This window comes from Sus scrofa, chromosome 5 (assembly GCF_000003025.6).
Source record: "Sus scrofa isolate TJ Tabasco breed Duroc chromosome 5, Sscrofa11.1, whole genome shotgun sequence".
In the NCBI taxonomy this organism is placed as follows: domain Eukaryota; kingdom Metazoa; phylum Chordata; class Mammalia; order Artiodactyla; family Suidae; genus Sus; species Sus scrofa.
In genome coordinates, this window is record NC_010447.5 from 67549100 (window position 1) to 67574046 (window position 24947).

General features: G+C 55.5%; 1 protein-coding gene across 8 annotated transcripts; it reads right to left on the reverse strand.

The window, feature by feature from the left end:
* Positions 1186 to 24759, reverse strand: SLC6A12 (solute carrier family 6 member 12). Of its 8 annotated transcripts, none has more exons than XM_005664091.3 (17): positions 24041 to 24150; positions 23583 to 23831; positions 21813 to 21896; positions 19597 to 19837; positions 15499 to 15633; positions 14137 to 14277; positions 13232 to 13319; positions 12186 to 12318; positions 10837 to 10971; positions 9124 to 9227; positions 8754 to 8878; positions 8324 to 8436; positions 7719 to 7856; positions 6659 to 6761; positions 4188 to 4288; positions 3625 to 3795; positions 1186 to 2222 (listed from the first exon to the last, which is right to left on the reverse strand). In XM_005664091.3, exons 4-17 carry the CDS (start codon positions 19775 to 19777, stop codon positions 2079 to 2081), a joined length of 1812 nt encoding a protein of 603 aa, XP_005664148.1. In that variant the 5' UTR covers positions 19778 to 19837; positions 21813 to 21896; positions 23583 to 23831; positions 24041 to 24150; the 3' UTR covers positions 1186 to 2078. The 8 variants fall into 8 exon arrangements, with proteins under 8 accessions (XP_005664148.1, XP_020948140.1, XP_020948142.1 ...); XM_021092481.1 differs by adding an exon at positions 24465 to 24759 and having other exon boundaries at positions 1187 to 2222; positions 23583 to 24170; XM_021092483.1 differs by lacking the exon at positions 24041 to 24150 and having other exon boundaries at positions 1187 to 2222; positions 7719 to 7802; positions 23583 to 23807.

Sequence of the window (24947 nt, forward strand, 5' to 3'; positions counted from 1 at the left end):
AGGGATGGGTCAGCTGAGGGAACTGGTGGATTATGGGAGACTGGGGGTGGGTAGGGAAGGAGGGCCTATGAAGAGTCTGCAGAAACAGAGGTGGAGAGGGCTTGTGCCCCCCTCTCCCACCCCCGCACCTGCAGAACTGCGCACCAAATGCCGTGGTCCAGGCTGAGGCAGCAGGTGGCTGAGAAACCTGCTGGTCTCCACCTGGTGTCCTCTGCAACTGGGCAGCCCCAAAGCAAGGTGACTCTCTTGCGAAGACCCATCAAGGCCGTGGAGAGGAGGATGGAGGGAGTTTTTGTTTCCTAGAGCTTGCACATGGATGGATAAATGTCAGCCTATCCATCTGCCCAGCAGAGGGTAGGGAGCTCAGGAGTAGTGAGGCAGGGCCTGGGGTGGCGGCACTGCTCACATCTGCCACAAGGTGGCAGTGGCGAGCACCATGCCTACCTCAGTCAGGTCCCACCCCTAGTCAGGTCACAGCCCCATAGCCCCTCCTTCCCCTTCTCCTGGACCTCCTTTACCCACCAGCCAACAAGAGCGAGCAGTGAGCACCCTGGGTGAGCAGTCCAGAGGGAGGCAGAAGGGGATGGCCAGAACCCAGGAGTCTTGTTCTCACAAGATGAGAAGCCCTCACAGATCTGGGGGAAGGATGGCGGGTGCTCTGAGGATGCCTGGAGATACAGGGATGGAACACATCTGGCTGGACCATAGATTTTTACCCCGGCCACTGGGCAGTGACCTCTACCTACACATCACTGCGGGGGGCTTTTTATGCAGGTGGCTTCCCTTCTTCCAGCTCCCAGGTCCTCCCCAGGAAACTGTCCAGAACCCTTTGGAACACAAGACCACAGAGTTTATCCAAGCCCTGCCTTCCTCCTCCAGGAAGCCTTCCCCAGCCAGGGAAGTGTCTGGTGCAGTGTGGCAGGGGCCTGGAGAGAGGAGCACCCCCACGGGCTCTCATAGACTCCAAGGCATTGCTGGGGGAGGGGAGGTGGAAAGCGGAGAGAAGACAGAAGTCCAGAGAGGAAATCTGCTCAGAGGGGTACGGGCAGGCAGAGGAACTGTGAAGGTGGGGCCGCCAACCTGGGGGAGCTGCACCCCCTCCCCGAGGGCCCTCTCTCCCTCCCACCCCACGAAGCGCAGAGGAAGAGACGCGGCGGCGAAGTAAAGAAGGCTGGCACACGCGGCAGGCGGTCCATGCACGCTTGTTAAGCAGGCAGGAGGGGGCAGTGGGAGGGACACTGGCCTGGGGACAGGAGACAGGCTTCAGTTGTGTCTCTGGCCCTGAGGAGCTGCGTGAACTTGAAAAGTCATTTTGTTTCTCGGATCCTCTGTTTCTTTATCCACGAAGTCAGGGTTGGGACAAGTGCAGGAACACAAATGGGGCTGTCGGGAGCCCTGTCTTTGGAAGATTGTGAGCTGGGAAAGAACCTCTGACCGGCTAGCAACGTCTGTCCTGGGCTCAGGCCGGTGGACGCAGGCATGCCATGTATTTGCCAGGTCCAGGGGCCATCCTGAGCCCCTGCCACCCCACGTCGAGGACAGCACTGCAAAGCACATGTGGAACTCTGGTTGGAGCTGGGACGTCTTGAGAAGCACAAGACAACAGTGGCTGTTTCTCTCAGCTCCTTGCTGAGGACCCAGGATGCGAAGCCAGGTGATGGACCCCTCCCTCAGAACGACAGGGTGGGAGGGGGGCGGTGTTCAGTTGTCACATCCAACACGGCGTGTCCCATCAGGCTCCCTGAATCAGATCACGGTGTGTATCCCAGCCGGTGCTACCCTCCTAAAGCACAGATGCTCTCTACAGGGGCCGTTCCCTCTGCGACACGCCGTGGTGTCTTATCAACAGGGTAGGCTCCAGAAAGACCACCTCCTTCCGAGAGAAGATGGTGTGTTCTGACAGGCGCAGCGTGCTCCAGTGGGACCGTGTCTAGACCACCAGACGGGACCATTCACGGGCATCACGGAGCTTCTCAGCAGGACTGTGAGAGGGGGTGGAGGCGAAGGCTGTCCACTGGGGTGGAAGGGGGGCCTGACCCAGGTCCCTGGCTCTGTAGCCACCTGCTTCGGGCCACACCCTACAAGTGTGTCTCCTTCTCCCCAACCATGAGGCCCCCCTTCCTTGGGGAGGGCCTGCCGTCCCGGCCGGGGCCGCCCTCCAGGTGCAGGTGTGGCTTGGGCTGAGGCAGACTGGGGTCAGGTGTGACGAGCTGCCGCAGGCGCTGTGGGGAGAAGAGAGAGTCGGTGATGCTGTTGGGGAGAGAGGCAAAGCCTGTCCCCAGGGCCCAGGCTGGAGCTGGCACACGGGGCAGCTCGGACAATGGGAGTGAATGAGCGACTGCAAATCTTGAGAGGAGAGGCAGGAACATCAGGACTGAGCGTGTGAACTGCCTGGTCCCAGTCCCAGTTCTGATGCCTGGGCAATCGTGGGTCACCCATTTGACCACTCTATGCCTTTTCTGTAAAAGGATCATTTAAACCTCGTAAAACAGTGCCTCACACAGAAAAAGTGATCAATAAGTATCTAATTTGCTCTTCTTAATACTGTTCTTATTGCTACCCGCATCATATGATCAGTAAGTGCTATTCTTTTTCTCCTTAGCAGCAGTCATGCTACTACTATTGTATTACTGTTGGTGGTGGTGCCACCTCCTTCTTGCTTTGAATGCAGATGTGATGACTAGAATCACGTCAGCCTTCTTGTAGCCATGAGGTAATAAGCAGGATGATGAAAAGACAATGAAACCAGGATGGAAGCGCAGACACAGAGGAAGAGTCTGGTCCCTACTGGCCTCTTTAAACAGTTGAACCAAAAGCCAGCAGCCCCCATCTCTGGTCTTCGTGACACACAAAAGAAACTACACCCATTTGCTTACAGCAGGTTGTGTTTTCTGTGACTTGCAGGCGAGACAGATTTCCACCCATGTGATGTCTTTGTGGGACACTGGTTCTCTCCCTCCCAGGAAGGCAAGTCCCAACCCCTGCATGTGGTTGAGGGCAGAGTTAAGAAGAGGGAAGGAGCCAGGAGACTGTGGATATAGCTTGACTGCTGGTTTCCAGGGTTCAGGAGTGGGACTCTGTGCTCCATGACCCCCCGTGTTCCTGTCTGTGATGACTTCCCCCGTTCCCCTTTGGCAGCTGCCCTTGCTCAGCCCACCCAGATGATCTGCGGGAGGTCAGATTCTGAAGGTCTAGGTTGCTAGGGCCCTTCAACGTTTCAGGTCTTTAAAGACCCTTCTTAGAGATTCCATTAGGCCAAAGACGGCCCCAGTCAGAGCTGGCCCCAGCCGTGGTGTCCAGCCCGGAGGTCCACCCCCTCAGTGCCCCCTTTAACATGCCACTTCCTGGCCCTACCTTCTTTTTTTTTTTTTTTGCCATTTCTAGGGCCGCTCCCACAGCATATAGAGGTTCCCAGGCCAGGGGTCGAATCAGAGCTGTAGCCTCCGGCCTACGCCAGAGCCACAGCAACGCGGGATCCGAGCCACGTCTGCGACCTACACCACAGCTCACGGCAACGCCGGATCCTTAACCCATTGAGCAAGGCCAGGGATCGAACCCGCAACCTCATGGTTCCTAGTCGGATTCATTAACCACTGAGCCACGACGGGAACGCCCCGGCCCTACCTTCTTGAAAGAGCCCCTGGTCCTCAGGAGGGTGATGGTGATGAAGAGGGGGACGCAGCTCATGGAGGAGAGGGCCAGGAGCCAGCCGATGGAGTATCCCCAGGGCGGGTACACATAGACATTGTTGTACTTGAGAGGCGTGTATTTGCTCAGCGAGAAGAAGAAGGTGGCCTAGGGAGAGTGGGAGGGGCAGCCGCAGATGAGGGAGGGAGCCCCCGACACCCACACCGAAATCACACAGTCAGAAGTGCTTCTAGAGGTAGGAGAGTAGAAGCCAGTGCAGGCTGCAGGGAAGGCGTTGGTCATGGTCACGGCAAGGCTGGGACAGGAAGGGAGGGAGGTGGAGGAACTCCGAGCGGATGGGCAGAGGGAATCAGGCAGCTCGAGGTGATGCTGGGAGAAAGAGACGGAACAGGAACTAGGCCAGTAGAGGTGCTGGGGAAGCAGAGGGGCCGTGACCTGCCCATAGGAAGGGACTGGACAGGTGGGCAGGAGCCCCAGCACGCAGGCTCCCATCCCTCAGCTCAGGGATGCAGCAGGGGAGGGTGGCCGGTCGCACATACCAGGCAGAGTCCAGGGGTCAGGAGGAGCCAGGAGAGCTTCACCAGGGGCCACGGCCGGTAGCCAATCATGTCCTCAATGTTGTCATAGAAACGGTTGGCACCTGCCCAGGCGGGTGGGGAGAGAGCGTGAGGACAGGAAGGGGACAGTGGGTGGTATCAGGAAGGACTCATCTGCTCTGTCTTCCCCTCGCCACCACTGGATCAGGGCCTGGGAGTGATGCTGCCAGCAAGCAGGGCCCTCCAGAGCCCCCTAACCCCCAGTGCATCTCTGGTCTCCCCCCACTCAGGGATGGGGCCCTGCATCCTAACAGAGAACAAAAGGAGCCAAAACGGGCCTGAGGGCGACACAAGCGCTTCTTGTGTCGCAGACATGAACCCAGTTTCAAGTGAAAACAGCCAGAGAGCCATTGCTCGAGCCTAGCACCATGCTGCAACCACACCCAGACTCCAGGGAGCTCGCTGCATCCCCGGGAAGCACGGAAGGGCGCTGGCTCGTGGCCGTGGAAACACTGTCTCGTGTTTGCTTAATGTTCTCAGGTTTCTGCGTTTGTTGCGTCTTCTAAGAAGCAAAGAGCCATCAACTGAGAAAGACACGGGAGGCCCTCTAGCCCAGCCCCCCCAACCCCCACCAAAAAAAAACACCCTAGAGAGCTGTTCCTTTGGAGGCTAGATTCCCTGCCAGGTGAAAACCAGATACTGCTGGAGGTGTGACCTATCATCAGCTGTGATTGTCAGAACAAGTTTTGGAAAGCAGCAGGGTAAGAAGGTAGGAGACACGTGGCGGGGACGGGAGGACGCCAGCTCTGGAAGGCCTAGGGAGCTGAACAAAAACCTTCCCGCTCATGATTTGTCCTGAGGCCCCGCTCCCTGGCACCCACGTACCCTCTCTGCTCTGAGCCTTGTGACCCTAGCTGGTGCAGCGGGGCCAGACAGACCTGGGACATGACGACAACCCCTCCACGGACTATGTGAGCTTAGGCAAAGGGCCTAACCTCTCTGAGCCTCAGTCTCCCTTCTAAAGGGCTGTGGTGTGGATTATGAGATTCTGCAGGGTAGCGACTCTGTATGAAGGTTTCTCCCCCAGTGTCATCAGTGACCATCAGGCCTGGAGATTACGGCCCCACTGGTTAGCTTTCTCAGTGCTGAGGTGGCCAGGGCTGTTGGTGAAACTGAGCAAGGCCCTGTGGGCTCGTGGGCACAAAAGCCTTTCTGTGTCCCCCTTTTCTTGTTTATAGGAAATGGGCCTCATTCAGCCTCCATAGCCTTCCCTGGGTTCCTAGGGACAGGTTCAGACAGTTGCTGATCAGGGAAGGAAGGGGATGCCGAGACCAGGGAGGAACAGCCAAGAAACAATAGCCCAGCTCTGGGGCAGGATCCTGGGTCCCTCTCAAGGGATACGCATAATGGTGTAGGCAGCTTACACACCTAAGAGAAAAGCTTTATTCCTCATGCTTCTTTTAGAAATGGATACTTTGAAACAGAACAGCTTGGAGCCTTCCTTGTGCTCCTCCCTAAACACAATCACCTGTGAGCTAAAGATCAGCACCCTGAGCACCACTGCCTGTGGGCTAGAGATTATTAGCACATGATGTTTTCCAGGAACTTCCCCAGTTTGTTCTAATCTCTGATCAATATGGCCTTTTCACAAGGACTGTTATTCTAGGCCATAACCCAGAGGACCAGCACCAGGATCACGCGGAGGTCTCCTGACGCCAGCCTCAAAGACTAAGACTCCCCCAAAGAAAAAAGAATGCATGTTTGTCCCAATCCTGATTCTTATCTGAAACCCTGCTTTTCTCCTTTGAGACTATAAAACTCCCTGCAGTTCTTCCCCAAGGAGGGCACAGTCCTTAAGGCATAAGCCTGCTGTGGCCTCCTTTGCCTGGCAAAGCAATAAAAGCTATTTTTTTCTCCTTCACCCAAAACTCTGTCTCCATGTTTCTATTCCGCACCGGTGGACAGAGGCTGAGTTTCAGCAACATTGGTGGGAGTCAGTGGAAGCCGGAATCCACCAAAGAATAAGAAAAAAATGCGTAACAGCCACAAGGGGAAAAGCTACCTAAAAAATTCAGGGATGAGCTTCCTGTCCATGGAAGTATTCAAGCAAAGTCTGGGTGATAACTTTGAAAAGGAATGTGGGACTCTGTGAAGGATCAGGCTAAGGGGACTTGAAGGTCTCCTCTGCCTAGGATTCCCACTGCTGAAGGGCCTCCAACAGCCTCTGGATCAAGAAAGCCATGCTGTTATTTATAATTATTCTCACTCTTCAAGGAACCCAGTGTGTCATTACCCCAGTTCCACCTGCCCTGAGCAGAGGTGCCGGGTTCCCAGCAATGGATAAACTCAGGTAAAAAGAACCAGGACAGCAGCACGAAGGCCTACAGAGGCCAGAGCACCAGCACACCTGTCCTCACCTGGGACAGGTCCTGCCCTTCACGGGGCCCCAGAGACCCCACCCCACCCACACTTACCATACACCCAGCCAATGCAGATCACTTCAAACACGGAGAGGAAGAGCAGGCAGATGCCACTGGAAGCGTAATAATCAAACAGCTGGAAGATATACATCCCTCCCTGCAGGCAGGGGGTGGAGCTGAGGCTAGGCTCGAGGGGGCGGGGGACACGCTCTGCCCCACACAAGAGGACAGACCCCCAACTGGGGTGCCACCCTGCCCAGCACTGGGAGAGCCATCCCCTGCCGCTAAAAAGAGTTTGCCCTTAACACAGACACTCTGTTACATAAAATAGACAACCAGCAGGGACCTGCTGTAGAGCACAGGGAACTCTACTCGATATTCTGTAATAACCTAGATGGGAAAGGAACCTGAAAAAAATAGATGGATATGGATATGTATTAACTGAATCACTTTGCTGTACATCTGGTAGGAACACAGCATTGTAAGTGAACTATATTTCAATCAGAGAAAAAGGATTTTCCCCACCTGTCCCTGACTTCTGCGCCTCAGGACATCTGCAAGGACTCTGGGGACTGTGGCGCACACATGCTGTGCGGTCTGCCCAGCATCCCACCTCCTGAAAGTTGCCAAGTTGAAGCCACCTCACTCTAAGGAGGCTCCCCTCCCTGCTCTAGAACCCACGCCTGCCACACTCCCTCCCCTGGGGTTGATTGGTGGCACAAGGGAAGCCTGAAGATGCACAGCCATCTGTAACTTCCCAGGAGGGAAACTGGCCAGGAATGATGGTACTAGAGGAAAGAGGAGCCAGGAGATAGAGGGGAGCATCCCTGATGAGGTCATTAAAGCTGCTGGATCTAACCATCCCTGAAACCAAACATCTCTAGACTTTTCAGTTTCCTGACCCCGAAAATTCACCTTCCTGCTTAAGCCAGCTTGCATTTGGTTTCTTTCACCTGAAACCCAAAGAAAGGTCACCAATACAAGTAGGTCCCCCCATAGGGTCCCTCCACCCTCACAGCGAGGGGCTGGGCAGTCGAGGACAATATGGCTCTGAAAGGGTCAGCAGGCTCCCCCACCGCTCCTACCCTGGCCCAGCCTTTGGGCCGCTGCTCACCTCGGTGACTAGGAAAAGCCCGATCAGGTAGCAGGTGACCGAGACGGCAAGGATCAGGAGCTCCCGCCGCCCGCTCTTCCGGAGCTGCCTGGGGAACATGTCCATGGAGGCCGTCACCAGGCACTCCATACAGACAAACTGCGGGCCGGAGGGGGCTGGGTGAGAGGGGCCACCTGCCCAAGCCCGCCTCCTCGCACCCCCTACCCCGGCCCAGCTGACCACCCACTGCAGGTGGCACGAGGGCAGACCGGGGGTGAGGCCGGCTCTGCCTCAGTCAGGCATTCACCACAGAGGCCCCACAGGGAGGGTCGGGGGTGCTGGGTGGGGCTGGGCGGCTTGAGCTGGGTGGCCCAAAGGAGCTTAAAGGATGTTGGGGGGGGTGTGTGGCCACGTCTGGGGAAGGGTCAGGCCTGGGGGAGCAAAGCAGGGGACTCCTCACAGAAGAAGGTCCCTAGGCTCAGGGTCACCCTATCAACCCCAAGGTCAGGCCCTGGACAGCAGGTGGGGGGCCTGGGAACGTCCGGTCAGGGGACGGGGAGTTGAGGGAGGTAATGGCAGGAAACCCAGAAAGGGGGTGGCAAGGTGGGGAGAGCGTGGATGCAAACCTGGCTGTCCAGCCCGAGGAAGATGAGCATGATGAAGAAGAGGCAGGACCACAGCTGGGACAGGGGCATCATGGTCACAGCCTTGGGAAAGGCGATAAAGGCCAGCCCGGGGCCTGCAGGGCACACACACCGTCAGGGGAGCTGGGGCTCTGCTGCCCCGGGCAAGCCCCTAACCCATGTGTGCGTGTGCATGCGTGTGCTGTGAGTGTGTGCTGGTTCCAGAAGGCAGGCCGATCCCGTCCACTCGGCCGTCCATCTGTGCAACCCTGCGTCCATCCATCCATCCATTCCCTCAACCACCAGGGCCCTGCTCTATGCCAAGCATCACTCCCCAAAGCTGAAAGATTCCTATGAGCCAGCTTCTGGGACCCCTGCCCTTCTGCCCCCTGACCCTCCTCCCCCAGGTCCCAGGCAGCAAAGCGGCACCTACCTGACTCGGCCACCTCAGAGATGGGCACCCCCTGCTCTTGGGACATGAAGCCCAGGATGGAGAAGACCACAAACCCGGCCACGAAGCTGGTGGCGCTGTTCAAGAAGCAGAGGGCGATGCAGTCCCTGTGGGCGGCAGAGAAAATGGGAAGGAAAAGGGAGAAAGAAACTCATCAGCCACTGTGGGGGAGGGAGACCAAGACCAGGAGCCAGGTGGGGGGAGGAGAGGGAGAGAGAAAAACCCAGTTCAGGAGGTGGACCCACAATGTCGGACTGACCCTGCTTGGGGACCCTGATGGTAAAGGAGGAAGCCCCCCACTACCCCCTGGGGAGGTGCTCCTCCCAGCCACCCCACCCCCCCGCCAGCCCACCTGTAGCAGTTGTTGTGGTACTTGTTGTAGCTGCCCAGGGCTGTCAGGCACCCCTGGCAGATGGCAAAGGAGAAGAAGATCTGGGTGCCCGCATCCATCCACACCTACGGGAGACCCCAGGATGCGGTAGGAAGACGGATGAGCCCACCAGGGCCTGGAGCCAGTGACCAGAGGCCCAGCCTGCATCCCACAACCAGTGGCACCCCCCCAGTACATCCCACTCCCACTAACAGGTTCTCCTCTTCTCCCAAGTACTCAGTAGGTGCCAAGTATGTGCGCATGACTTGAACCTGTAGTTGGAGTCACCACGGACCATGTACTCAGAGAAGGGGAGGCCTGTCTGCAGGGCACTGGCAGCCCTGGGCAGCCACAGTGGTCAGAGGCCACTCCCTTCCCCAAGACTTCACTGGGAGGGGGAGCAGGGGGAGGAGTGGGAGGGGCAAAGAATGCACTCCAACTTGTCCAGAGGAGGAAACATGACAGCCAATAAACCTGCAGGGAAATGTCTAACCTCAAAGTAAAAAAGTAAAATTAAAGGGAGTTCCCTGGTGGTGCAGCAGGTTAAGGATCCAGCATTGTCACAGTTGTGGCACAGGTGTGATCCCTGGTCTGGGAATTTCTGTATGCCACAGGTGTGGCAAAAAAAATTTTAAATTGCAGCATGATACTACTTTGACCTATCAAATTATCAGAGATTAAAATAAATTATGCTCAAATCTCTCATGGGCCTGCAGAAGGGAGGTTCCCCCCAAAAGGAGGGGTCAAAATCCACAGCAGATGTCAAGAACCTTGAAAGGTGTGTATTCCTTGACTTAGTGATCCCACGTCTAACCAGAGATGTGGTCAAAGATTTAAACACAAAGTGTTCATTGCAGGTGTCTGTACGAGCATTAAAAAAAAAAAAAAAAAAAAAAAAAAAAAGAGTCCCCTTCGTGGCTCAGTGGAAATGAACCTGACTAGTAACCATGAGGATGCTGTTTTGATCCCTGGCCTCGCTCAGTGGGTTATGGATCTGGCATTGCCGTGAGCTGTGGTGTAGGTTGCAGATGAGGCTCAGATCTGGAGTGGCTGTGGCTGTGCTGTAGGCCAGCAGCTGTAGCTCTGATTAGACCCCCCAACCTGGGAATCTCCATATGCCATGGGTGTGGCCCTTAAAAAAACGAATACATGACCGAATGTGCAAGAACTGGGAAGAGTTGGGTAAACGTGACACCTGCCCCAGGTGTGGGTGCCCAGCAGGCACGTGTCCTGTCTGCCCGCTGCCCCCAGTGGCTCGAGAGCGGTGCCTGGACTCAGGGACCTCAGTATATCCCAGCTGAATGGGCGAGTGAATGGATGGTGGATGGTGGAAATATTATGCAAGTGTTAAAATGATACTTGCAGATGAATTCATAACATGGAAAATGCTTATAATATAAGTGAAAATATTTATCTCTACCTATAATTATCTCAATAATGTTAATACAATAACATCAGCTAGAAAAAAAATTGGAAGGAAATATACTGAAATGGGAACAGAGGTTATAGCTGAGGGGTGGAATTACAAGGGATTTTTAGTCCCCTTGTCGTAATTTTCCTCTATATTATCTAATTTTTCTCCAGCGGGCATATACTGCCTTTAAAACGAAAGAAAAGCAATGGAAGGTTTTCAAAAGTCCAGCTCTGGTCTGGGTGGGCGACGTCTGAGGAAACGGCCCCCAGCACAGTTCCTACCTGGGGGTCCTTGAGGCGCAGCAAGTCTGGCTTCACATAGTAGATGATGCCCTCATAGGCGCCAGGCAGCATGACCCCTCGGATCAACAGGACCAACAGCATCAGGTAGGGAAACGTGGCCGTGAAGTAGACCACCTGGAGGGAGCAGGTCAAGGTCACTCCTGGTGGGGATGCATCGGGCCTCCGGTCCCCGCTCCCCGGACAGCACAAGCCACACGCAGCCTCTCAGAGACATTGGAGAGGGAGCCCAGGCATTTCCCACCCTTCCTTTACACATCGGGGGTCCGGGGCCCCCGGTGGAGGGTGACACACATCAAGGGGGGCCGACGGGGAGGAGGAAGGGTGGGGAGGGACACCGTTTCCAGCCAAAACATCTCAAAAATGATTTCGAATCCAGGATCTGGTCTCTCTTAATCCCTCACCCTGGCTGTTCTCCCCAAGCCCCCAGGGAGGGGAGGACTCCCGACCAGGGGAAGGGGAGCAGGTTTGTGCAATGATTGGCGGGGAAATTTAGACTGGACTTTTCCAGGCTTATGTTCGGTGAGCAGCAGTGGTCTGAGCCCTGGGGAACTCAGGACGCAGAGGGGCCCTGCTCCACCCCAGGCCAAGAGCAGCCCCTTCCCCGAGGTGGCAGCCCTGTCTGTGATCTTATTATTGCTATTACTATCTTTAATGTTATTATTACGACAAGCCATGGAAGAGGGAGGCTGCCGCAGGAGCAGGCTAACCAGAGAAGTGGGTGCCCTGTCTATTCCTGGCCTTAAAAAGCATGAAGCATCAGTGTCAGACTCTCTGGGCTGGAAATAATGCTCAGAGGTGAACTCTGTACACACAAAAGGCTGCTTGGTCCATCCTCGGCTGGAAGTCCACCTCGAGGACGGTTCTGTTTGCCAGTTCATCCTAGACATTGTCCTGGTGTGCTGTTAAATAAGACAAGCCTGTCGTACGAGTATGTGATATTCACACACAGCAGACACAGGTACACACACACACACACACACACACACACACACACACACACACACACGTATAAAGGAAGCTGGAAGGCGATGCAGCAGAAGGGATAAGCAGAAACCACGCCCCCAGTACGCTGGTGGCTCAGCCTCAACCCTGGGGCTTTCGTTTCTTCTTTTGCTCTGCGCGTTACCTACATAAACGGCCTTTGAAAGTCATTCTGAAAACGAAAGCCTCTCCCTGGGATGAACTAGACTGAGCCCATCTAGGACTTGCCGTTCTCACCAGGCCTCTCCCTTCCCTGCTTTCTCTCTCTGTTCTCCGGGGGGATATGGTGGAAGGTCCTGTGGACTCTGGGGGCCACAGAGAGCATCCCTGGAGCCAGAACAGCTCACCTTGCCCGTGGACTTGACCCCCTTCCAGATGCAGAAGTAGCAGATGACCCAGGCGAGCAGGAGGCACAGGGCCAGCTCCCAGCGCAGGGCCCCCAGCTCATGGATGCCCGCGGTGATGCCCAGAACACGCCTCCTGAGGAATAGACGGGGAAGGAACACCAGGTGAGGGCTGAGGGGGCGGCGGCCTCCAGGGCTGGGGGTCCTGATTCTTAGAATCCAGCCCCCCCAAACCCCGCCCTGCAGCCATCACCCTCCCCCATGTGCTCTGCGTGCCCAGGCCATTAGCTGACCAAGTCACGCAAGCCATAGGTACCTCTGTCTCACTCACTCAGCTCTCTCTATTGTTCAGAGAGAGAGGGAGGCTGCTAAGTGTCTGCAAGCACGTGGACAGTGGGTCATTGTGTGTGCGGGTTGACAAGGGGCCAGATGTGTGTTGGCATCTGGGGGGACGGGACTGTGAGCTCGCGATGGCAGGAGGGCACCCTTGTGGGCAAGTTGCCCAACACGAGGGCTCGGGTAAGCACGAGGGCAGGTAGGCTTGTGCAAGAGTGGAGGTGGACACATGTGGACGGGGGTGTCAGGGGCCACGTGAGCAGTGGAGGTGTGAGCATAGGTGAGTGTAGAAATGTGCCAGTTTTCTGTGGTGTAAATACTCCCACTTTGGCCAGATTCAAGCCACCAACAGGACTTCACGGAACATGGAGCTGGCAAGAGACAGGTCCCAGGTCACCGTCAGCCACAGCGGGTGGATATGTCAGTGCAGGTGGCTGTGGGGGGCGGGGACGAGGGTAAGAGGGCCTGTGTGAGGTGTGGGTGATGTGGACGCATGTGTGAGCCTCGGTGCACCCCCAGGGTGGGTGCAGGGTAAGCATGAGGGTGTAGACAGTGGAGGAGGGAGGGTCCCTCATCTGTTAGTGACATGGGGCGGGGGTGAGAGCCGGAAGGTATGCACAGAGAGGCACTTGCACCCCAAATCCCAGGCCCCAGACTTCCAAGTTCCCTCTGCTTGGGGCCCCCAGGATGCAGTCTCCAGGCCCAGCACCTACTCCCAGAATTCCATGACAGGGGAGGTGACATTCCCGGGAGAGGTCGCCGTGTTGGCTGCCGAGCGGTTCAGGAAGTCCACGCAGCGCTCTGTGGGGAGCAAGGCGGGAGCATCAGCTGCGGACCAGGTTGGGGGGGGTGCCCCACACCCTGTGCCCGTCCCTCTGGGCCCATCATTCCAGCCCCAGGAGCTTCCTGAGAGCCCCCACCTGCCAGCATATTGGAAGTTGGTGGCTCCAGGGACTCAAAGGACCAACCCCCGCCACACACACACCATGTGCCTCACTAGGCTCTTGTTCCGGTGAATCTGGCAGCTCCTCTGGCCACCCCGCCAACCACCCCAGCCCAATCCCAACTTCAGAGCCAGTGTGGACAGCGCTCTCAGGTGATGGAGGGACCAAGGAGTCCTTGCGCCTGCTCCGCCTGCCGCAGAGAGGTCCACATGCAGGCGTTCCCACCCTCAGCCCCCAGTGGGCACCTCCCTTCCCATGGTCGTGGTTTCTGCCCTGATCCTTTCACCCTGGAAACCTGATCTGGGAGTTGTCTATTCACAACTCTGGGCTGCCCACTCTCCAGGGCTGGGGCCATGTAGCCTGGGCCTACCTGCAGATCTCAAGGGCTTGGCGCTTAGCAGGCCCACAGGCCACACCAGCTCCGCAAGTGGGCAGGTGAGGAGTGTAAGTGCCTGGCAGCCGCCATCACACCCACAGGCCCATTGAGTTTTGGGGTGTCCTGGTGGCTGGTGGAAGGTCCCACACAGGGTCAGACAGCAGGACAGGCCCAGCACCCACACCGGGTGACTTCCAGGCCAGTTCTGCCATGCTCTGTCACTGTCTGCCTGTCATCAGACACCAAGGGCACAATGCCAGGGGAGAGACCCCATCCCAGGGGCTGACGCGACCCCTACCTGTGTTCCAGGAATGGGCACAGCTCATCCAGGGCAGCTCTGAGGTAAAGGAGCTGAACAGGTAGAAGAGGGCCCAGGCGAGGATGACGATGTAGTAGACATTCAAATAGGCCTCAATGACCACAGACGCCACACCGATGCCTTGGCGGGGGTGGGGGACACCAAGAGAATCCAAGGGAACAACGTCAGCTGCAAAGTCTTGGGAGCTGCCAGCTGTGCTGGACGGACTCCAGGGGCCACACGGACGGAACCGCCGGGCTTAGTTTCGGGCACAAGAAGCCACCTTAGTTTTCCAAGGAGAGCAGGTGACAGAACACCATGCTATGCATTCTCCCGTTTTTAGGATATAAATTTGAATATATGTATGTTTTTTCATGAGAAGGAGCATCATTCAAAACCTGACAAGGGGTTCTCTAGGTAATAGCCTTTCAGTTCGATGTTTAAAGTTCTTGTCTTGCGGCCTGTTTTTCTAGTTTTTCTATGACAATCACATGTTCCTTGGAAAGTCACAAGGGGTCGGAAGAACAGGGGCAAGTGGGGAGGCCTGAGAGGAGCGAAACCAGAGGAACCCTGGTGTGGTCACCCCAAGAGGAATCGGCAGCACAGTAGCCATGACCATCCAACCAGAGGTCAGGATCCTAGCCACCCAGGAGCCAGGGACAGCCCCAGGCCCACCCCTGACCAGCCAAGCTTGGGCAGCCCCCAGATAGGCCTGTCCTGGGTCTGGCCACTTAGGGACAGACGCGAGAAGAAGGGTCCTCCCGCCACTCCACTCACGTAGGGAACCTCTCAGGGCCAAGGACGGGACTGGCCGCCTGGGGACTGGCCCAATCAACTAACGAGGGGGCGGGAAAGGACCCCTAGGGAGGACAGGGGCGGTGACCTGCTCAGCCACCAACTCAGGAAAGAGCCCGAACCCAAGGAGACCTGGGTTCAGATCCGTAGCGAATGGCCTCATGGTCGCTTCTCCAGAAGGAGGGTAAAGCATTGTTATTGGAGGATCAGAGGCAGAAATGCATGCAAAGTGCTTATGGGAGCCTCGCGCACAGTAGGTTCCTTATCACCATGATCATCACCGTTATTACCCCTTGGAGGCGCATCTGGGACCACACCACGTCCTCGGCAACCCAGTTTCCACAAAGCTGATGGAGGCTCAGCTTCAGGGCTCCTCGCCGGCAAGGACCCCTCCCAACACCCCGCACCCAAGCTGGTGTTTACGAGTTTGTGCTGTCCTGCCTGAGGGTGCTGCCCACAGGCCTGGCCACACTTCCCGCAGCCCCCAGCGCCCTTAGCACAGGAGGGGAGGGCAAGAAGAGGGAGAGGGCAGGGGCATGGGGAACGGGGGCCAGGCAGGACACTCACCCTGGAGGAGGGGGCAAATCTTCTGCCAGGCAGTGACGCTGCCCTGGCTGGTGTACTGGCCCAGCGCCACCTCCAGGAAGAACACCGGGATGCCGCAGGTGAAGAAGAAGATGAAGTAGGGGATGAAGAAGGCTCCTGCAGAGAAGGGGGGTGGGACGGAGACTCCAGCCCTGGGCCCCTCCCAAAGCTGTGCTCCAGTACCGCCTCCCCCTCTCCCCCCGTGACCCCCAGGCCCCCGAGGCCGCTTCCTCCCTTCCATGAGCAGGGACGATGGAGGAAATTTTCCAGCCCGCACCCGACTCAGGATAGGAAAGGCCTTCGAAGAGAAATGAATGAAAATGTAGGTGGAAATCCTAATATAGGCGCTATTTATTTTCTCAGTGTGATTCACAAATCTAGTCAATTTATTATTTTGGGGAAAAAAACATGTGTTCTGTATAATTTGATATGCTTATTAAATTATCAAGTTTGTTATGTTTCAGAGAAAAACAAAACACCTTGTTTCAGAGGGTTTCCTTGCCCCCCTCTCGGGATCTGGTCAGAACTGGGCTCCCAGTTGACAAAGCTACTCCTCTGCTGGGGGAGATTCTGGGGGACATGGTTTCAGCAGCCACGTGATGGGTGCTGACCCCCAGGCCCCAGTGGGAGGCGGGCTAAAGACACCCAGCAAATTACAGCCCGGGGCGCCCACCTTGGTCACCTCAGAAATGTGTTCATCACACAGTAATAACATTTGGCACTTAGTTGGTCTTTCTGTGCGTAAAGGCCCTTTTCTACATGCTTCACCAGCCTCAAAACCCTCCCTCACGAAACAGCCTTCCTTCCAGGCAGGAGAGACTGTTGTTATCCCTATTTACAGATGAGAAAACTGAGGCCAGTTTGAAGTTTCGAAAACTGCGTCACAGGTGAGGAAACTGAGCCACCACCCCAGGGGGTTCCACCTGAGTCTGGGCCCTTAGTCACGACGATTTATGCCTCTCAAGCAACCTGTGCTACTCTGTAGAAAAAATAGAAAGTACAGGAGTTCCCGCTGTGGGACGACATTATAGGGCCTTTCCATTTTGTTATAAACACGCACATCTATATTTCCTTCTTTGCAAAAATGAGAACCTACCAGGCATTACTCAATAACCACTTAAAAATGTGTATCAGGGGAGTTCCGTCGTGGCGCAGTGGTTAACGAATCCGACTAGGAACCATGAGGTTGCGGGTTCGGTCCCTGCCCTTGCTCAGTGGGTTAACGATCCGGCGTTGCCATGAGCTGTGGTGTAGGTTGCAGACGCGGCTCGGATCCCGAGTTGCTGTGGCTCTGGCGTAGGCCGGTGGCTACAGCTCCGATTCGACCCCTAGCCTGGGAACCTCCATATGCTGCAGGAGCGGCCCAAGAAATAGCAACAACAACAACAACAACAAAAAGACAAAAAAAATAAAAAATAAATAAATAAATAAAAATGTGTATCAGGGACCTTGCTTCTTATCAATAAATTGATACCTGCCTCACCACTTTAATGGCTGTGGGGTCCCCCTCACGCAGCTGCTGGAGAGTATTTGCTCAGAACCCCACTGGCCTTTCTGCTCGCTCTCCGGCTGTGATGAAGAGTGTGGCCCGCACCCCTGTGCCCTTGTCTAGGTTGCTCCTTAGTATAAACTTCTGACAGAGGAATTGCTGGATCCGAGGATATGGACCTTTTTTTTTCCCCTGCTTTTTTTGTGGTAAATTTCCCTACTCTAACCATTTTTAAGCATATGGCCCAGCAGACTTAAATACATTCACCTTATCATACAATCATCTCCACCATCCCTTTCCAGAATTTTCTCATCCTTCCAAACTGAAACTCTGTCACCATGAAACACACTAACACCCCATGCCCCTCCTTCAGCCCCTGGCCCCACCATCTATTTCTGTCTCTATGATTTCTTTTTTTTTTTTTTTTTTTTTGGTCTTTTTAGGGCTGCCCCCACAGCATTTAGAAGTTCCCAGTTTAGGAGTCAAATCAGAGCTACAGCTGCTGGCCTCCACCACAGCTGCAGCAAAGCCAGATCGGAGCCACATCTGCAACCTACACCACAGGTCACGGCAACGCCTGAGCAAGGCCAGGGATCAAATGCACATCCTCATGGATTATAGCTGGGTTCATTACCACTGAGCCACAGCAGGAACTCTGTGTGTCTAGGAATTTGATCATTCTAGGCACCTCACATAAGTGGAATCATACGATGTGTATCCTTTTGTGGCTGCCTTATTAGCATAATGTCTTCAAGTGTCATCGATGTAGTAGCCTGTGTCGGAACTTCCTTCCTTTTCAGGGACTGAATACGGATCTGCTGTAAGTACACGTCATGTTCTGTTTATCCATTCACCCCTGGGGTACATGTGGGTTGTTTCTATCTTTCAGGGATGAGATTTTTAAGGTCTTTGACAGGCATTTGCAAATCGCCTCCCAAAGCCTTGGACCATCTGCCCTCCAATGGCAACTCAGGAGAGGAAAGAAGACTTAGGGAGTCTTCCGGGGCTGCTGACGCTGCCCAGCTCTATGTCTGGGCACAAGGGGCCGAGGGCTCTGGCCCATGTCGTCCTCGGACCAGATCACCTTTGGCTGTGGCTCCGCTAAGTCTGTGAAACTGCAGCCCCACGTCCTTCCTCATCCCCTCATCTCTGCCCTGAGTTGGTCCTCACCCCAGGCTGGGCTGCATGGCCTGGGCCTGCCCAGGACTGTCCACTCCTATTTCTTTGGAGTCATTAGTGTGGGCAGTTTTCAGTAATAACTAAGGTTTTAAAACACAGAGCAAGGTACATGGTACAGGCTCAGTAAGTATTTGCCAAATTAAATATTATGAATTGTGTTTAGAAGGATTTCCTAAACAACGGTTATTTTAAAATAGGAATGGTCCTTCTTTTTGCCTTTCTGGAATGTTTCTGATATTCACATATGTCATTTCCACAAGAAGAATAAAGGTATTTTCCAAAGGCGAAAATGAACCTGGCAGTCACAAATAAACTCATATAAATGAATTATCCCATTCATGTGAAATATTCCAAGTAGGTGAATCCACAGCCACAGAAAGCAGATCAGTGGTTGCCCAGGGCCGGTGGGGGGAGGGATGGGGAGTGACCTCTCATGGGCACAGGACTTCTTTTGGGGGTTGATGGAAATGTTCTCAAATCAATAGTGGTGACGGTTGCACAGTTCTGCAAATGTACTAAAACCTCTTAAGTAACACTTAAAAAGGTGCTTCTGGTCCCTCCCCACCAAGCCCCTGAGCATTTTTACTACCTGTGCTGGAAAACACAAAATTGTTTAGTTTAAAAAAATCATAGCGGAGTTCCCGTCGTGGCGCAATGGTTAACGAATCCGACTAGGAACCATGAGGTTGCGGGTTCGGTCCCTGCCCTTGCTCAGTGGGTTAACGATCCGGCGTTGCCGTGAGCTGTGGTGTAGGTTGCAGACGCGGCTCGGATCCCGCGTTGCTGTGGCTCTGGCGTAGGCCGGTGGCTACAGCTCCGATTCGACCCCTAGCCTGGGAACCTCCATATGCCGCAGGAGCGGCCCAAGAAATGGCAAAAAGACAAAAAGACAAAAAAAAAAAAAAAAAAAGAGAGAGAGACTTGCTACTTCCAGGCCTGGCTCAAACGCCACCTCCTGGATAGAACCTTTCCTGATCCCCTGCCTTCCCATCTCACACCCCTCCCCCACCCTGACCCAGCATCCCTGGGTCCCTCCTCCCTGCTTTGCTTCCCACGCTGCCCTTGGCTGGAATGTAGCACAGAGGATACTGTTCTGTGTCTAGAACAGTGCCTGGCCCATGGGAGAACCACAGCAGGGGCTGAAAGAGGGAGTGAATCTTTCAAGGACTGACACCTGCACAGAGTTCTGGGAGAAGCTTCTTGAGCCCTCGGCTTCCTCCATCCTGCCCCACTGCCTCACCTGGTCTCTGCCATAGCCCAGAGGGGATGCCAAGGCAGTAATGGGGCCGAATTCACCCTCCATGCCAGCCTCCTTCTGCTCCCATATCACCCAGGCAGGAGGTGCCCAGGTGGGCGCTGCCCACAGTGAGGGCTCAGCTCCCCCCACAGCATCCACCTCAAAGTGAACTCACCTCCTCCGTTTTTGTAGCAGAGGTAGGGGAACCTCCAGACGTTGCCCAGCCCAATGATCTCCCCGGCCACAGACAGCACGAACTCCATCTTGTTGGTCCACTGGCCCCGCTCCTTCACCTGGTCCTTGACTTCCTGGTCCAACTTCTCTCCCTCCTCGGGGACCGCCACTCTGCTCTCCATAGCTGTGGAAGGACTGGGAGGCCACAGATGGGAGGGGCAGGACGGCAAGAGAGGCACAACCTGTGGGAACAAGAGGGAATGAGCTGGGCTATGCCAACGATGTCCTGCTGTCTCTGGTCTCTTCGTCCTAATCTTTCATTATTGCCAGAATGTTGTTTTATTATTTAATATTGCTGGAATATTGTTTAATAGCATTGGACTACTGATTTTCTTCCCAAATCCTCAATGACTTTTTCGACCTCAAGTTACACTTTGCTCTCATTTTGACTCTGAGAACAAACAGGGAGCAAATCTTCATTTGGCTCTTTTGTGGATGGGAAAATCCAGGTCTTGACAGATGAAGTGACTTGCCTGAGACCATTCCAAGTAGATGGGATTACAGCTCAGACTTGGGGACTTTTAGTCCTAGTCTCTTTTGACCTTTACTGCCAGCTGCCATCCCCACCAGCCCGTCTATCCCAGCTCCTCAGCATCCAGTGAATGGCACCTGTCCAGCCTTCCCCGGGCGGGAAGGGATCAAAGCCTGCCAGGGGTGTCAGGAGGTCAAAGGGCAGGTGTGGCCAGGTGACTGCACATTCTTCCCTGGACCAGCTGCGTGCTCATTCCTGTGCCAGGGCGATCGACCGCCGCAGGGTAAACATGGGAGCCCGCTAGCTCCGGGCATCTGATTGGGACGCTGGGGAGGGTGGGGCCTCTGCAAAGGCCAGATGGGGACAGGGGCCAGCCCCAGGCCCAGTGCAGGCCTTCAAGGGAACCCCAATTCTTTCCCTTAACTTCTGTCCTGAGAGCAGGAGGGGGTCTGGGTGGCAGAAGTGGTCACAGAGGGATCCTCTCTTGGGGATCCCACCAGATCCGAGTGGTGCCCTCGAAGGAGACCCAGAAGTGACTGCCCATCACAGCAGGTCACTGTCCTTCCTGACTCACTGCCTTCCTGAAGAGTGGCCACTCAGCTTTGCCCTGTCCCTCTCGTGGGCCACTTATCAGCTGCCCGGAAACACACGCATGCCTGCAGTGCTTTACCTGGAAGCCTAGTTTGGCTCCCCTCCCCACCCTCTGCCTGAGGCCACCTCCGCCTTTGTTTCAGGAGCTGCCAAGAGGAGGTGCCCAGGCGGCAGAGGGAGGCGCCCACCCACGCCCCTCGCCTGTGCCTCCACCTCCCAGGGACACTGGGGAATCAGAGTGACCAGAAGCTACCGAGGGTTCTGCTCCTCCAAGGCACTAGAGAAACACAAGGGATTCTTTTTATTAGAAGAAGAGTCTGTGTTTACTTGTTGGTCCTTTTAACCCAGGCAACAGCCCAAGCCCAAGTCAGTTAGAAAGGTGTGGCAGGGCCATCCGAGGTTATGGAAATTTTTGAAGGTGACTTGGAGGGTGCAGATTATCCCAGGAATGGGACAGCATGTGGGGGTGAAATTCTGGTCCTGGGACCTACTCGGAGGCTTCCATGACCCCGGCTCAGCCCAGGAGGGAAGATGAGGAGAGAGGCAGCCAGTGGAAGCAAAGGCCGAAGGCTCCAAGACAAGGGAAGAGAGAAGAAGAAGGGAAAGGAAGAGAGCTCCAGGTCCACAGGGAGTGGCCAAACCCCATGGGCCACTGTGATTGACAACCAAGCCTCAGGTGCAAAGAACAGGGCAGTCTGGCCCCAGGGGAAGAGCTGGTGACACCTGAACCAACTGCAGACCAAGTTGCTGCAGAATTGAGGCTGGGGCACCCTGAGGAATGGCCCCCGAATTATTACTGAATGAATGAACAGATGAATGGACTCAAAAACATGGACGAAGAAGCATCAGACAGACCCCAGGTCTGATTGAGACAAAGCCAATAATCATAGAAGTTGACATTTGAGTCAGCACTGTGCTCAAAACATAGACATCTTTACCTGCATTAAGTTTCATCTTCATAAAAAATCTTTGAAGTAGAAGTTGCTATCAACTCCATTTTATAAAAGAGGAAATGAACTCAGAGAGATAAAGGAACAGGACCAGACACCCCCAGTGCTCAGTAAACTATTTTTGAATGGCTGGAATAAACTTACCCGGACAGAGAGTGAGGAGCTGAGCCTCGACGTTGCTGTGTGGCTTTAGACAAATCACACCACCTCTCTGGGCTTTACATCTCCCTGAAAGAGAGAGTGGCTCCCGCTCAACTGGGGTGTTGGGAGGGCAGGGGATGCAAATGAGACCCATAAAAGACCTCGCCAAGCCGTAGGGTAGCTCAGCTTGAGGCCCCAAACATTTGGCCAATCGGGCAGCCAGGAGACAAATGTCACAGTCCCCAGACCAGAGGCAGTTATTTCAGGGCCAAGTTGTCCCCAGCAGCTGGAGGTTGGGAGCCCTGTCTAGGGAAGGAGTAAATGAAGGGAAAACCAGAGCGGAGCACAAGATGGCAGGCAAATCCCAGAGCCCAGGGTGGGCTCAGGATTTGGGAGAAGAAAACACAGATGAATTGACCCTGATGGGACAAGTTTTGTTTACTGTTGGCTTTTTGTTTTTTAAAGATTATTGAGAGGAGCATGATTTATGAGTAAGAACGAAAAACCGGAATGGCAGAATGAAAGCAAGAGCATGTGAGAAGGAAAGCTGGCCCAGAGCCATGGCAAGTCAAAGGGAAAAAGGCTTAAACTGCAGCAAGCAGGATTCAAGTTAGACCCAAGGAAGAAATTTCCAGGAGGATGTTAGACATAAAAACAAGCCATATCTCCTTTTGGGGGGTTATTTTCAAAAGCCAAAAGGACAGCATCCTACAGTCCTGCCACCCTGAGGTCCCCGTCTGTCCCTGGCCTGTTCGCTGGGAACACTTAAACAAAAGCATCATCCACAATCAAGATGACTTCTGGAAATCTCCTGCTTCCCAAGGGTCAACCCCAGCTCTGTCGCCTCTCCAGCCCCTGGCATCACCTGCCAAAGCTGCCACCTGCTCTCTAAGCTAGGGCAGGGTCGGGGGCATGGGTGAGGCCTCACCACCGTGCCCTCCAGAAGACACCTACAGCCATGCTGGGCCCAGTGCTGCCTGTGAAGAAAATCTTCAAGAGGCTGCCAAGTCCAAAATTAACCATGTTCAGGAGCTGGGGACATAGAGGCCTGGCCAGTGTCCAGCAGAGGAGGAGACACAGGTGGAAGTGCAGCCCCCCAAGTGTGGCTGGGGTGCCAGCGACATTCCATCATATCCCCACCCCCACCAGGGTTGGCCCAGCCTCTGACCTGGGGGAGCAGCCACCCCAGCCCCCTGATCAGCCCACACCCACATACCAGCTCCCACTTCTGTACACACGCTGGTGCCGTTCCCGTCACGTCTCCTTGCACACACATACCTGTGTGTATGGCACCAAGACCTGACCCCCGTTCAGTCCTTCACACCCCGTAGGCCACCTGGATCGGCTGCTGGTTGCCCTCCTGGGACACAAGCCCGCCCCTGTCGCCCACTGGACCCCAGAGTTCCCAGCAGCTTCCTCCTCCTGGGAGCCTGCTTGGCTGGAGGCAAGAGTCCCTCCCTCTGATCAGTTGCCGCTTCCTTCCCACCTGCTGGACCGTCTCCCACCACCACCCTGGCCCCCTGCCATCAGGTGATCACCCCTCTCTCACCCACGCTCCGTGGCCAGCCCCCCATCTACCAACTTTCCTGCCACCCAGGCTTGTCCCTGAGCAAATCAGATGCTGGAGATGGTGAGGGGGAGCTGGGGTGACACCCTTGTCCTAAGATTCCCAAAACACCAGACTTTTCGCAGCTCAAACACATGGTTCCACCCAGCCCTCCCCCAGGTTTCTGGGGCGGGATCTGGCCCGCTCTTCCCGCCCTTCCCGCTCACCTCGTCCTGGACTCCTGGGCTCTGCTCAGCCTTGAACCTCGTCCCAGGGCCCCCCGGGGGAGACTGCACCCTCCTGTTGCTCCCAGCTCAGAATCCAGTCGTGATCCTGGGACCCTCAGACCGACAGCAGCGTGTGTGTGTGTGTGTGTGTGTGTGTGTGTGGTGTGTGTGTGCGGCGGTGCGGCGCGCGTGCCAGCCGGTGTGTTGGGAAGTGAAGGGGCAGAGAAATACCACAAGCAACAGAAGGGACTGAGGTCAAAATTTTGTGAGCCAGGATTACAACATCCAACCCCAGGAAGTCCTCTGTCCCAGGCCCCCTCCCACGCCTCCCTCCGGCAGCACCCCACCCCCCACCCCCTGTGGATGCTGCCCCAGGTCGACCCCTCCAGCTGGGCTCAGCCTCGCACCCGCCTCCCCTCCCTTCTCCTCCTTCAACCCTGTTCCCTTCCCCCTCTCACCTCGGCTCCTTATCCTTCCAGGGAGGAGACGATGGGCAGGGCAAGGTCTCTCTCTCTCACCAGGGCAGCAGGACAGGCGCCCCCAGCTCCCAAGCTTGAAACTGAGATCTGGGGAGGGGAGCTGGCCTCGCTGACGAGGGCAGGGGAGGAGGTGAATCACGAGCTGGAGTTTTCCACCGAGTACCTGCCCCTGTGGTTTCAAGGCAGAGCTCTGGACCTTCACAACCACAACCCTTTTCCTTGGGATTTTCCTAGAGAAAGTGCCCAGAGCACACCCCCAGAAGCACAATCTAGAAAGGATACTGGTTTGCAGGCAGACAGAGCTGAGTCTGACCTCCCTCTGTCATTTACTGGTCAGCCAGGCAAGCATCTGAGCCCTGTTTCCCAACTTGTAAAGCGTGGGTAACACACCCACTTCACAGACCTGCTGTGAGGGCTAAAGGCAAGGTGGGACATGGCTTAGGGTGCTGCTGGTGCCTCAGGGGACTTGGTGGTGTTGGCTGCGAGTCTTCTGAAGCAAGGGCTGGGATGGTGGAGGGTCCAGTCTCAGGCAGGAAGCCCACGGCTGGAACATCCCACTGCCTGGCAGCCATCAGTGGCGAGTTGGTATTTGTGGAACAAGTGTCTGTCTCCCCTCCATGTGCCCAGTCCTCACTGCTGTTCCTGAGAGGTCTTCACAGCGCTGGACAGGACGGCCCTTGGCCACTCATTCAGAACAGCCAATGCCTCCTTCCGGACAACAGCGGGCTGCTTCAGCCCCGGCTGCTGTGGGGGAGGGTTGCGGGGAGAAAGGGAAATTTCCCTTTGCCTCTGCTTCCCCTTCGCATTTTCGACCTTCCCGGCAGGGCCGGGGTGTGAAGTGAGAGTCTCAGCCTGTAGTTTTCCATCGAGCAGCCCCCCCCACTCA

Coding starts and splice junctions, on each gene's coding strand:
- SLC6A12 (XM_005664091.3), bottom strand. CDS start 19,777: ATGGAGAGCAGAGTGGCGGTCCCCGAGGAGGGAGAGAAGTTGGACCAG. Junction 14,278..15,498: donor GATTTGCCCCCTCCTCCAGG/GTGAGTGTCCTG, acceptor ACCCCCGCCAAG/GCATCGGTGTGGCGTCTGTG. Junction 6,762..7,718: donor GGCTTTTCCTAGTCACCGAG/GTGAGCAGCGGC, acceptor CCCTGCCTGCAG/GGAGGGATGTATATCTTCCA.